Source organism: Ambystoma mexicanum, chromosome 13, assembly GCF_040938575.1.
Source record: "Ambystoma mexicanum isolate Mex_15411 chromosome 13, UKY_AmexF1_1, whole genome shotgun sequence".
NCBI lineage: Eukaryota > Metazoa > Chordata > Amphibia > Caudata > Ambystomatidae > Ambystoma > Ambystoma mexicanum.
Genome location: NC_090938.1, coordinates 703291986 through 703304692, shown reverse-complemented (window position 1 = coordinate 703304692; position 12707 = coordinate 703291986). Strand labels below are relative to the sequence as shown.

The 12707-nt window shown below is 47.0% G+C and overlaps 1 protein-coding gene across 1 annotated transcript in view; it reads left to right on the top strand.

Moving 5' to 3' along the window:
- The window catches only part of LOC138521749 (butyrophilin subfamily 1 member A1-like), a 403727-nt gene extending 391564 nt beyond the window's left edge, over positions 1–12163 (top strand). The window contains exon 13 of the mRNA XM_069634802.1: positions 10496–12163. Within this exon, the coding sequence (XP_069490903.1) occupies positions 10496–11073 (578 nt within the window). The 3' untranslated portion in view covers positions 11074–12163. The remainder of the gene's footprint in view (positions 1–10495) is intronic.
- Positions 12164–12707: the final 544 nt, after the last annotated feature.

Sequence of the window (12707 nt, the reverse complement as noted above, 5' to 3'; positions counted from 1 at the left end):
TACTGAGTCATGGTGCAGCATGCAGGCCACATCTCAGGGGTGCCAGCACATCTCAGGGGTGCCAGGGTAGTCGGTGGATGGCCTTCCAAAAAGGAACTTTTTATAAGGCACTATGAATAACAGAAGTTCTGGTGCTTGAACGTTATTCAAAGTACAACAAACATAATATAATTGGATGTAGGTACATGTGTGGTAACCTTTCGCAAAGCCAAGAGAGGAAGAGTCAAGGTTATCTGGTAATATCAAAATATGTTTTGGTGTAGAGGTTAGAGTAAGCGCGTGGTAGAGTAAAAGCATAGAAGTCATGGGTGTGGAGGGGACAGTAGTTGGTTAATGTGTGCAAGCATATCTTAGTTAGATTTTTCTGTTCATGAAACCACTTTTTCATATTAGTTTTTACCTCTTCTGGCTGTATTATGTTTTCATGGTTTTTAGGTTTTTAAGGTCACGTTTGCATAGTAGGGTAATGTAAATGAGCTGCACCAGAATATCATGACTAGTTAGTTATTTTAAGAGAAAGCAAATGTCAGGTAATTGCTGTGGTTTGTGCCTTATTAAATCTTGTGCATAGGTGAGAATTGCCTGTGTGCACTGCTAAAAATATTCTGAGCGGCACCCAGAAGGAAGCTGGGCAAGCGCACATGCGCAAAGCTTAGAGGGAACATTGCTCCCAGGTTTTACTATAAATAACGATATTGTCAATATAAGCTCCACAGAAATCAGAGTAGGGATGTGATAGTTTATCCATGAGGCGTTGGAAAGTGGCTGGAGCACTGTGTAGCCCAAAAGGAAGGACTTTAAATTGAAATATTCCTAGGGGCGTTGAGAAAGCTGTCTTTTCCATATCAGGCCCATATACCTGGACCTGCCAGTACCCTTTTGTTAAGTCTAGGGTGGATAGAAAAGTGGCATTTCCAAGTTTATCAATTAGGTCATTGATGCGCGGCATGGGATAGGCATTGAAGTCAGAAATGGCATTAACTTGACTGAAAGCTACCAAAATCTCCAGTAATAGTCAGGTTTGGTGACCAATTCGATAGGGGAGGACCATGGCTCGATGAAGGCTAGATAATATTTACTCTTCACATTATTTACTTCCTCAACCACTATCTGCTTATGGGCTTACGGGCGTCTATATGGTTTTAGTTTAACCACTTTTCCCTTAGGTGTTCTAATATAGTGATAGGTGCCTTTTACTTGGTTTTTCTGAGAATACATTGGGAAATGATGTCACTATATATTTTAGGTCTTCTTGTTGTTGAATAGACAGCTCTAAAGGAATTAATTCAAAGTTGTCTATTTCTTCGGGAACCAAATAGGATAGTATAGTGGCATGGGTGTCTTGACGGGTTCTCTTTCCACTCCTTTAAGAGATTTACATGATATAGATCATGGGTGCACAACATACGGCCCGCGGGCCAGTTGCAGCCCGCCATGCTCTTTTGTCCGGCCCGTGAGGCACAAAGACTTTCCTAATGGAGGGCGGCCCTCCATTAGGAAAGTCTTTGTTGTCTTCTGGGCCAGACAAAACACTGGCCCTCATTGGCTCAGCACACACACGCACGACGTCGCTCCTACGAGCCACGTAATGCGTGTGTACTGCACCAATGGAGGGCCAGCACTACGGCTGGCGTGGTCCATGAGGCTTGATGCCGGAAGGCATTTCAGCCTTGGACCACGCCAGCCGTAGTACGATTCCAGCGTTCCAGCTTACCTGCTGCTTACCTGCCTGCCTTCCAGCACGTCTCCGGTAAGTGGTCTGTTTGTGTTTGTGTGTCGGGTTTGTTTTGCTTTATGTTTGTGTGTGTATGTTGAGATGCGGGGGTGGGGGGGTGTGTCGGATGTGTATGAATGTTTGTATTTGAATGTATTTTGTGTGTATGTTGAGATGCAGGGGTGGGCGGGTGTGTCGGATGTGTATGAATGTTTGTATTTGAATGTATTTTGTGTGTATGTTGAGATGCGGGGGTGGGGGGGTGTCGGATGTGTATGAATGTTTGTATTTGAATGTATTTTGTGTGTATGTTGAGATGCGGGGGTGGGGAGGTGTCGGATGTGTATGAATGTTTGTATTTGAATGTATTTTGTGTGTATGTTGAGATGCGGGGGTGGGGGGGTGTCGGATGTGTATGAATGTTTGTATTTGAATGTATTTTGTGTGTATGTTGAGATGCAGGGGTGGGCGGGTGTGTCGGATGTGTATGAATGTTTGTATTTGAATGTATTTTGTGTGTATGTTGAGATGCGGGGGTGGGGGGGTGTCGGATGTGTATGAATGTTTGTATTTGAATGTATTTTGTGTGTATGTTGAGATGCAGGGGTGGGGGGGTGTCGGATGTGTATGAATGTTTGTATTTGAATGTATTTTGTGTGTATGTTGAGATGCGGGGTGGGGGGGTGTGTCGGATTTGTATGAATGTTTGTATTTGAATGTATTTTGTGTGTATGTTGAGATGCGGGGGTGGGGGGGTTGTCGGATGTGTATGAATGTTTTGATTTGAATGTTTTTTGTGTGCTGAGTTGGGGGGTGGGGGTTCGGGTCTGTATGGGTGCATGTTTGTGTGTGTGCTGAGTTGGGGGGTGGGGGTTTGGAGTTGGGGGTTTGGGTCTTTATGGGTGCATGTTTGTGTGTGTGCTGAGTTGGGGGGTGGGGGTTTGGGTCTGTATGGGTGCTTGTTTGAGAGTGCTGATTTGGGGGGGTGGGGGTTTCGGGTCTGTATGGGTGCATGTTTGTGTGTGTGCTGAGGTGAGGGGTTCGGGTCTGTATGGGTGCATGCTTGAGAGTGTGTGCTGAGTTGGGGGGTTTGGAGTTGGGGGGTTTAGGTCTTTATGGGTGCATGTTTGTGTGTGTGCTGAGTTGGGGAGTGGGGGTTTGGAGTTGGGGAGTTTGGGTCTTTATGGGTGCATGTTTGTCTGTGTGCTGAGTTGGGGGGTGGGGGTTTGGGTCTGTATGGGTGCTTGTTTGAGAGTGTGCTGATTTGGGGGGATGGGGGGGTTCGGGTCTATATGGGTGCATGTTTGTGTGTGTGCTGAGTTGGGGGGTGGGGGTTCGGGTCTGTATAGGTGCTTGTTTGAGAGTGTGCTGATTTGGGGGGCTGGGAGGTTCGGGTCTGTATGGATGCATGTTTGTATGTGTGCTGAGTTGGGGGGTGGGGGTTCGGGTCTGTATTGGTGCTGGTTTGTGTGTGCTGATTTGGGGGGTGGGGTTTGGTTGGGGGTGGAGGGGCCATGGGGTGGGGGGTTTGGTTGGGGGTGAGGAGGCCATGGGGCATAGTGTTTGGTTGGGGGTGAGGGGGCCATGGGGCATAGTGTTTGGTTGGGGGTGAGGGACATGGGGCATAGTGTTTGGTTGGGGGTGAGGGGGCCATGGGGCATAGTGTTTGATTGGGCGTAAGGGGGCCATGGGGCATAGTGTTTGGTTGGGTGTAAGGGGGCCATGGGGCATTGTGTTTGGCTGGGGGTGAGGGGGACATGGGGCATAGTTCTTGGTTGGGGGTGAGGGGGACATGGGGCATAGTGTTTGGTTGGAGGTGAGGGTGACATGGGGCATAGTGTTTGGTTGGGGGTGAGTGACATGGGGCATAGTGTTTGGTTGGGGGTGAGGGGGACATGGGGCATAGTGTTTGGTTGGGGGTGAGTGATATGGGGCATAGTGTTTGGTTGGGGGTGAGGGGGACATGGGGCATAGTGTTTGGTTGGGGGTAAGGGGGCCCTGGGGCATAGTGTTTGGTTGGGTGTGAGGGGGCCATGGGGCATAGTGTTTGGTTGGGTGTAAGGGGGCCATGGGGCATAGTGTTTGGTTGGGGGTGAGTGATATGGGGCATAGTGTTTGGTTGGGGGTGAGCGACATGGGGCATAGTGTTTGGTTGGGGGTAAGGGGGCCCTGGGGCATAGTGTTTGGTTGGGTGTGAGGGGGCCATGGGGCATAGTGTTTGGTTGGGTGTAAGGGGGCCATGGGGCATTGTGTTTGGTTGGGGGTGAGGGGGACATTGGGCATAGTGTTTGGTTGGGGGTGAGGGGGACATGGGGCATAGTGTTTGGTTGGGGGTGAGGGGACATGGGGCATAGTGTTTGGTTGGGGGTGAGGGGGACATGGGGCATAGTGTTTGGTTGGGGGTGAGTGACATGGGGCATAGTGTTTGGTTGGGGGTGAGGGGGACATGGGGCATAGTGTTTGGTTGGGGGTGAGTGTCATGGGGCATAGTGTTTGGTTGGGGGTGAGGGGGACATGGGGCATAGTGTTTGGTTGGGGGTGAGTGACATGGGGCATAGTGTTTGGTTGGGGGTAAGGAGGCCCTGGGGCATAGTGTTGCACTCCAAGAGTGAACCCAATAATAAAGCTAAAACAGGCACAGTTAGGAGATGTTCAACTTTGGCTTTTTGAGGAAACCTGACTCAACGAAGGCCATACTCCTCTTGGGCAACCCAAAGAGCAAACTGTGGCAGTCCAAAATAACGGCATGTCCAATCTAGGGTCAATAAAATATATATAAGTTAATTAAACAGGCGAGATACAATAACTAAATAGAAATTAATTATAACAATGGAAAATGTGTAGTACAAAATGTAAGTTTGAAATGCAAACAAAAATCGTTACCGCTCAAAAACATTCTTTTTCCATGTGTTTAGTACAACTTGGGGGTTTAAAAAGCCTCCTGCCATGCCCCGCCTACCGCCCCGCCCACATTTACTTTTCGGCCCACTATAGCCCTCATGTAAGGTACTTTCGGCCCTCTGTCAAAATCAGTTGTGCACCCCTGATATAGATGGACCTTCTGTTTCCTGTCATGTTTGGTCTACCTTATAAGTACAGGTTCCTGTTCATTCCAATATTTCATAAGGCCTGTGCCACTTATAGAGTTTGTTTTCTGAGGTGGGCAAGAGGACTAGTACCCTTTGTCCTATGGAATGCGATCTTAAATTGACTTTCTTGTCATAAGTGGATTTTCGTTGACTCTGGGCTTTTTCCATATGAGTACAGAGTAGATCTCAAAGCAGTCTCATATGCTCCCGCAATCTGGTAGTGGTTTGAGAGAGAGGAATGGGTGCCTCACTTGTTCTTCCCATGTTTCCCAGAACATGTCCAGGACTTCTCTACGTTCTCTGCCATAAAGCAGTTAAAAAGGAAAGAATCCAGTAGAGGCCTTAGGAGTTTTCCTGACTGCAAATAGTGCCCAGGAGATCATCCGGTCCCAATCCTTCCTGTCTACCAACTTCCTAAGGATCAATTTCAGAGTTTTATTCAATCGTTCTACCAAACCATTGGTCTGGGGATGGTACCCAGAAGTTTGTAAGGGAGCAATATGGAGTAGCTCATTGACTTCAGCCATGTGCTTGCTCTTAAAATTTTAACCTTGACCTGTGAGTATTTCCTTGGGAAAACCAACCCCGGAACAGTACGTTAGGAGGTGTTTGGGAATTTACTGGTTGGTATTATTCCGCATAGGGAATGCCTCGGGGTACCTGATGGCGTAGGTAACAATCACGAGTACGTATTTGTTGCCCAGCCTATATGTTTCCAATGGCCCAATGATGTCCATCCCGATTCTTGAAAAAGGGACTTCTATGATTGGTAGTGGATTCAAAGGGGCAGGTAATGCGATGTGACTGCTGTTTTTTTTACATATTTCACACGTCTGGATAAAGGTCTATTTTTAAAACTTCCCAGTGATATGTGCCTGGATTTTGGACTGTCCTAAGTGTCCATCGATTAGATGGGAAGGCGCAATTTCTAGTACCACCTTTCTGTGAGTTTTTGGGATTACTAGTTGTGTTTTTTCTAAGCCTTCTGTAGATGTTTCTTTTCAACATAGCAGACTCTGTTTTAAGAAAGAAAGTGCCTTCCGTCTCTATATCTTCCACTTCTGGAATAGCCTGTTAAAAAAGCTTCAGCAAGACCTGGATCGATTCGCTTAGCAAAGGCTAGGTCGGGATATATGGTTGACTCTTCTCTTTTCCTTTCTTCAATAGCAGAAGGTTTATCAGCTTCCCCAAAGCCTACTGTACTTCTTTCTGTTTTGTCTGATTTGGTTTCTTTAAAGTGAGGAAATAGAGCTTTTCCCAGAATTCCTTGAGCAATTTGGTCCCCTCGATGTACTTCAAATGGGATTTCACTGTGATTTTGCAAGAGAAGCTTTACGTCTCCCCGGAAGTCGGGATCAATGACGCCTGCTAAGACATCTATACTGAACTTCCAAGCTAGGCCAGATTTGGGGGCCAACCTTATGTGACACCTGGGAGGAGGTATTACAACCAAATCTGTAGGAATCATTCCTCTTTTTCCAGGGGGAATAATAGCTTATCTACTGCTACAGATATCGAAGCCTATTGATTCTTTTGTGTCAACAGAGGGATTGGAAGCTCTATGACTAAGCTTCTGAAATTGTAAGGTTTCCCAATTTGTTTTCATTGAGTCACATCCCAAATCCTGACACCATATGTAAGGAAGGCATGGTATCAAAGTAATCAAAGTATCAAAGTAAGACAGACACAAGTGACCACAATTCAAGGGTGTTTATTGAACTTTCAAAGAGGTGTGATAAACGCCTGTCTAAACCTAAATCTAAGATGGGAGCCAGCTACGACCATCAAATAATAAAGAAGGCAGTCCTAGTGGAGCCTGGTCAAATAAAAAGGGCCTATACTAAAACAAAAACGGTTGCCAATCCGTACTACTAGTTACAAATAGTGTGGGGGTGCTGTTCATAAAAAGAAAGAAGTGTTCACAAAATGATAATCCGGATACTTCGACCTATGGCCTCCCTTCCCCATGTTTTCAGCACAGGGCAAGACCGTTCACTCTGAGAAAGGTGCACACTCTGGCGTTTGCGGTAGGAGGATACAATGGCAGTCCCAGCATCAGGGCCTTCTGTGCTCAAGTCTCTTTTCCATCAAAGTCTCTTGTTTCGGAGGGCCTGATTTACAAAACAAAATAGGAAGTTCCTTTCTTCTTGTGACTAAATGATTTTGGAGCTTTCTTCCTGGATCCCCCTCAGCCAGGCTCCGATCCCTTTTATCTTGTATTTCCAAAACGATTCCTTCTCGGGTGATTCACGGTTCACCCTGGACCCCACTCAGCCGGGTTCAGATCCCTCTTCACATTCAACTAGTCTCCCTCAGCTGAGATCGGACCAATTGTGTATTTCCGAAACTATTCCTTCTCGGGTGACAATTGTAGTTCACTTTATACTTATCGAAGACTTTAGATTGTGCAGACGTTTTAGTTCGACTCGTCGCAGGACCACTTCGATTCAAAGTTCCTTTCTGACAACACAGTTCTCCTTCAATTAGACAGAGACCTTTGAATGAGCACCCCCATGGTGCCGGACCACTCTGTACACAGTGTCTGATTTAGCATTCAACAGTTCATTCACTCCTTTAATTTCTAATTGTTTGTGCCTCTTAACACATGTGCTTCAAACACAGTCCTTTGTAGAATTCATCATACAATGTTGTCGCTTGCAATCTTGGTTCAAACATAGGGTGATTTCGTATCGGTTTCTCCGACTAACCGGCTATGCTGTTATTACTGGCTCTCCTTTCTTGCAGGAGCAAAGGACAGAACCACTGTGGCAATCGCTCCTCCCGGCCTGGGTTATCGACACGCGAGCGCCCTGGATACCTTTGATGCACAGCGTAGGCCTCGTCAGCTTCAGTTCCTTGTTTTAGGCTTCTCACTTTCCAAGGCTCGTGAAAATAGTGGGTTCTAGAGGTCAAGGGTTTCCAAGGCTCGTGAAAATAGCGGGTTCTAGAGGTCAATGGTACTTCCCTCCTTTCCTCTCCGGGTCTCTGCCTTTCTCCTCATGTTAAATCGCCACCTTGGAACTTCTGCTTTCTTGTGTGCTTTTCCTCTCTGAGTGTGCTTTCATGCTCTGCCATTTATCCTTGTGGGGAAGTGTGATGGGAGTCAGGTGTGTGCAACGATGAGTAATTGCCTGACCTTGCCTGACCAGTGTGTTGGGACATGTCAGGTATACGGCTCTGCTGTTAGTCCGTTGTCGCTCACGATGAACTGTCAGTGAGAAAGTGCTTGTGTTGGGAAAGAAGGGTGTGGGGGGGGGATTGAGCTTCCAGGTATCCTACCTGGTATGATGGGGAAAAGGTGTTACAGGAAAGGGGATATCGTGTCTCACCCTTCAGTGTCCTCCTTCCACTCCCCAAAGACCCCCAATCCAGGTGATCCTCACACGCTGGCCCACCCCCAGGAACTGGATCCAATAGGGATGGCCGTGTCCTGGCCACCTGGATGACAAATCACTGAGTACTAGAGGGTGAGACACTTTCAGGTTTCTCACAGTATTGACAAGTGACTTCGAAGTATCCCTTTCATGCCAGTGGTGTTTTGGATCCGTAGGGATATATGTCCACTTCTGAGGGTCATAGATGTTGCGCTTTATTGATGTTTTGATATATTTCCTCACTGATCACGATAACCGTGGCTCCTGTGTCAACTAAAAATTTTGCTTGTAAATTGTTAGTTTATATTAGCAGGGTTGGGCTTTGTTCTTTTGCCTGCTGGTTCCCTAAGGCATAGAGGTAGCCCTTGTGTCACGGTTCTTCTACTGACAAGCTCGACCCACTGTCGTAGGGCGATTGTTCAACAAGTTATCTTATATGTCAGTGCACTCTACGAGAATGACATGACACCGATGAGCATGCTATGTCTGGTGTTTTACTTTCCTCTTGTGTTGTCCCTTCCCGACGTAGACTTTCCTTGTGGCGCCCAGCTAGTTTTTCCTGGTAATGCATCATTGCCACCGGCGATGTTGGCGCTGCTACCGCCCTTTCCATCACTCTTGCCAAGGACCTGTCCGTCCCTTCTCCTCTTGCCGTGCTGCGAAACATGTGATATACCACTTTGAAGTGATTTTCTCCTCTGCAGGCAGAGTTCAATTGGCTCATCACTGGACATGTACCCTTGTGCAGGAGTTCGTTTCTGTATCAGAAACAGAATTGATCGGTCTGCCATTGTGGGTGTACGGCTGTTGCCATCTTGTTTATGAGGGCAGGAGTCGATGTCCACATCTTCATCTTGTTCATAGCTTCCGCTTGGTGTTCTATTGCCTTTTCTGAGCAACCCAGTCTCAGAATCTCTTTCAGGGACCTCGGTTCCTGAATTATATTGACTCACACCCTGCAATTATCTGGATCTCAGCACTTCTTCAATGGAAAAGTTGTTGAACGCTCAGTGTTTCATTAATATTTGTAGTTCCATCACCCAGGCGTCCATGGCTTGCCCTTTGCTTTGTGTCGTGGTGTGGAACACGTGCCTCTCGTAGTCCATGTTGGTGTGTGGTGTGAAATACTCTGACAGCGCGATCCTGAGGCCCCTGAATGTGTCCATGGTATCTTCTGGTAATTCCTCGCCAAAGTCTTTTACTGACGTTTTTTTCTGTACTCGTCAAGTGGGCCGATTGCCTCAACATAGACGTCGAAGTCTCTCATTCATCTTGCCCACCGTGGCCCTAGGTTGTTTCGGTGAGATCAAACTCCCCTGGTAGTTGCATGGACAGTGAATCCTGGAAGCGCGTCTGGAGTGCATTTGGCGGGGTTGCTGCCAATGTGGCTTTTATGTCCTCTTCTGACATGTTTGCTTGCAGAGGCATAGTGATACCTTGAAAGGCCTGCCTGGCCTCTAGCTGGTATCTCACCTTGGCTGTTGTTGTGCTGACACCTCTCATCTCTTATGCTCATTATGCCAGTGACCACCATCAGCTGGTGCCTTGGGTGCTGCTGCCAGGGCCTGCTGGGCTATCTTTCTCTCCTTCCTGTTGCTGCCTCAGCTCACCAAGCTGGTCTGTGCTACCTCCTGGCACCACCATCTCCAGGGGGCCACTGGAGTGAAGCATGCCCATGTGTTTTCACCTGTCACCACCACCCCCAGTGCTATGTGACTTGTTCTTCCTCTTTGTTTTTTCACTGCCGTCTTTGCGGAGCTCGGATGACAAGAGCGTGCCTGTCCTACACTTTTCTCTCTCCACCACTTACGTCGGGTAGCGCGGGTCCACCGTGACATTACCAGTTGTTCTATTGGAAGTCCCCCGGGCTGCCACAGGACTCTCGTTCTTGCTCCCGCACGGCGTCTTCCTTTTACAAAAAATGCAGACACTAAATAAAGGTACAACAATCTTTATTCACTCGTTGCCGTCTTTTCACTGCCGTTCCCCCTTCCCTCTATGTCACATCCCCCTTCTCCTTTCTCCTCCCTTTATCCTACACCATCACATTATGGTGTCAATGGGTTCCCAGGATTCACAACATTACAATACTGGCTAATAAAATTGCCTGAAGACTGACGCAAATGTAGGTAACAAACCTGTGGCTTTTATTCTTCCAAAAAAGCAATATTGTCTTCAGCACCATGACCGAGGGGGAGTGGTATAGGGCAGGCTCTGCCTTGGGCTTCACAGTGCTAATGCACACTTAGCAATGGCACAAATGCTCTGCACTCTCTTCCCTTGTGGATATTAACCCTGAGTTGCCTTTCTTCTTCCAGCAAATTTCACAGAGGTTGATGTCCTACTGGATCCAGCCACCGCCTGCCCCAGTCTCCAACTTTCTTCAGATGGGAGGAGTGTAAGACTTAAAGGCAATCGACAACCTGTAGCCGCACCAAGCAGCGAATGGCCAGTCATCTTGGGGTTACAGGGGTTCACTGTGGGGAAGTACTGCTGGCTTGTAGATGTTGGCACATGCCAGTCGTGGGCTGTGGGAATCTCTGTAGCCGCAGTGAGCAGGATGGAGCCAAGCAGCCTGGCCCCGGAGGAGGGTGTATGGGCAGTGGGGCTGACAGCAGGTCAGCACCAGGCGTTCACTTGCCCTGTGACCAAACTAAGGATGGATTCACCCCCAAAGAAGCTGGTTGTGTACCTGGACCTGAAAGCAAATCAGCTCTCCTTCTACAATGCTGCTACCTGCCTGCCCATCTTTAGCTACATGTGTCAATTCACTGAGAAGGTTTTCCCCTTCACCTGGACCATGGACCTGGAAAACTTTATCACTTACTGTCCTCCAGCTGATATGAACTGCAGTCACAAATTTCATGAAGCGCCTCAGAGCAACAAGCCCACTTAATCATCACAACGTGGCAAAGGAGGTAGCAAATAGGTGGGACAGAGGCAGAGGGCGCTACCTTCCTGTGATATTATTATGAAATACAATATGTTCTTTTGTCTCTTCACTCTTCTTTTCCATGATTTCTAACTGCATTCATGACTTGTTCTACGGCTCGTGGAGGGTATGGGGGTTGCATGTAGGATGACATATATTTTAGCCATGCCTGGGGTTGAGCGATATCTCAAGCCGTGCAGTCAGTAGGTATTTCGATATGCACATGGTTACATTAATTGAAATGTATTCATGCAGGGAGCAAATGGTAACACTAATGAACAGATTTTCCAATTCAGTTTGAATGTCTGGCCTTTACTTCTGGACTGCAATCCAACGGTCTGGGATGTTTTTTAAAATGTTCTGTTTGTTTTAGTAAACAGTTCTGAATGTTCCTGTTAACAATAACAATGTCCTAAAGACTACAATGGACTACAGGACTTCCAGACTAGGCCAATCGTGTGGGAGATGGGGTTTACAGGTAATTCAGCATCATGCCCTTCTAGAGGAGACACACACACACACACCACCACCACAATTCCTGAGCTTCTAGGACTCAAATTACTTTTTGATAGGTGGATTTTCCAATTGTATTTGATATTCTTGGATTGCGCAGACCACAAGCCTATCTCCAGGCATCCAGCCTTCAGCTCTCATCTCCCTACCCTGTGAGGACAGTTGTGAGTATGAGAGCCTGTTTTACCAATTTTAAATATCACATTGTGAAAAGGAGAGGTATTGGAAAGGCAGTCCATTTCATGAGTTTGTGTAGTGAGCGTAATGAGGTAGTCAGTTACTTTTGAAGTGGCTATTATGCTTCTGAGGTGGTTGACTGGTCTCGAATAGACATAGAGCCAATTACAATGATAGATGCATATTCAATTATAACGTTTAGCATAGTAAGTGTGTTATGTGCAGTTACAATTATAGTAGCAATGTGCCTTTATTACTTATTTCTCATAGTAAAAAAAATTACGCTGTACAGGAGAGTGTGAGACCATTCATCGAGTGTTCATTATAGAGAATCAAGTCAGAAGCATTAAAGCACGTATATTAAGTGTGGGGCATTTATTTGAAGTACTCTATATTGTCATACTGTATATGGTGCATATTTTGATAAGAACGGGGTTAGTAGAAGGTGTGAGCAAGTGGACCATCAATAAATTATATTACATTAGTAAATCAGTCCTGTGTGGTTGAGTAAGAGTAGCTACCCACTGCAGGGGTTTGTTGCCTACTCTCTCTTCTGATGCACAGTGACAGGTATATGCTTTACTCTACCTCTATTCCTACTCCAGCTCCTACTGGGGGGATGTAAGGCACTCCCTTGGGGGTGGAGGAAAGGCTCTATGAGGCAGAGGTGATAAAAATCAAGTCACCTGTACTAGTTATTTCAGGTATATTGGAATCAAGTCTATGGCCCTCATTATGAGGGAGCCGGTCTGGAAATAAGTGCTGGTAACAACGATTACGGCACCTTTTCCGGACTGGCTCACTCCGAGTCTTCCGGTAGAGGCTATGAACTACCAGCAGGCCTGACCTGCCGTTAGTTCAGGCCCCTACCAGCAGGAAAATCACTGAAGCACTGGTACCTCAAACAA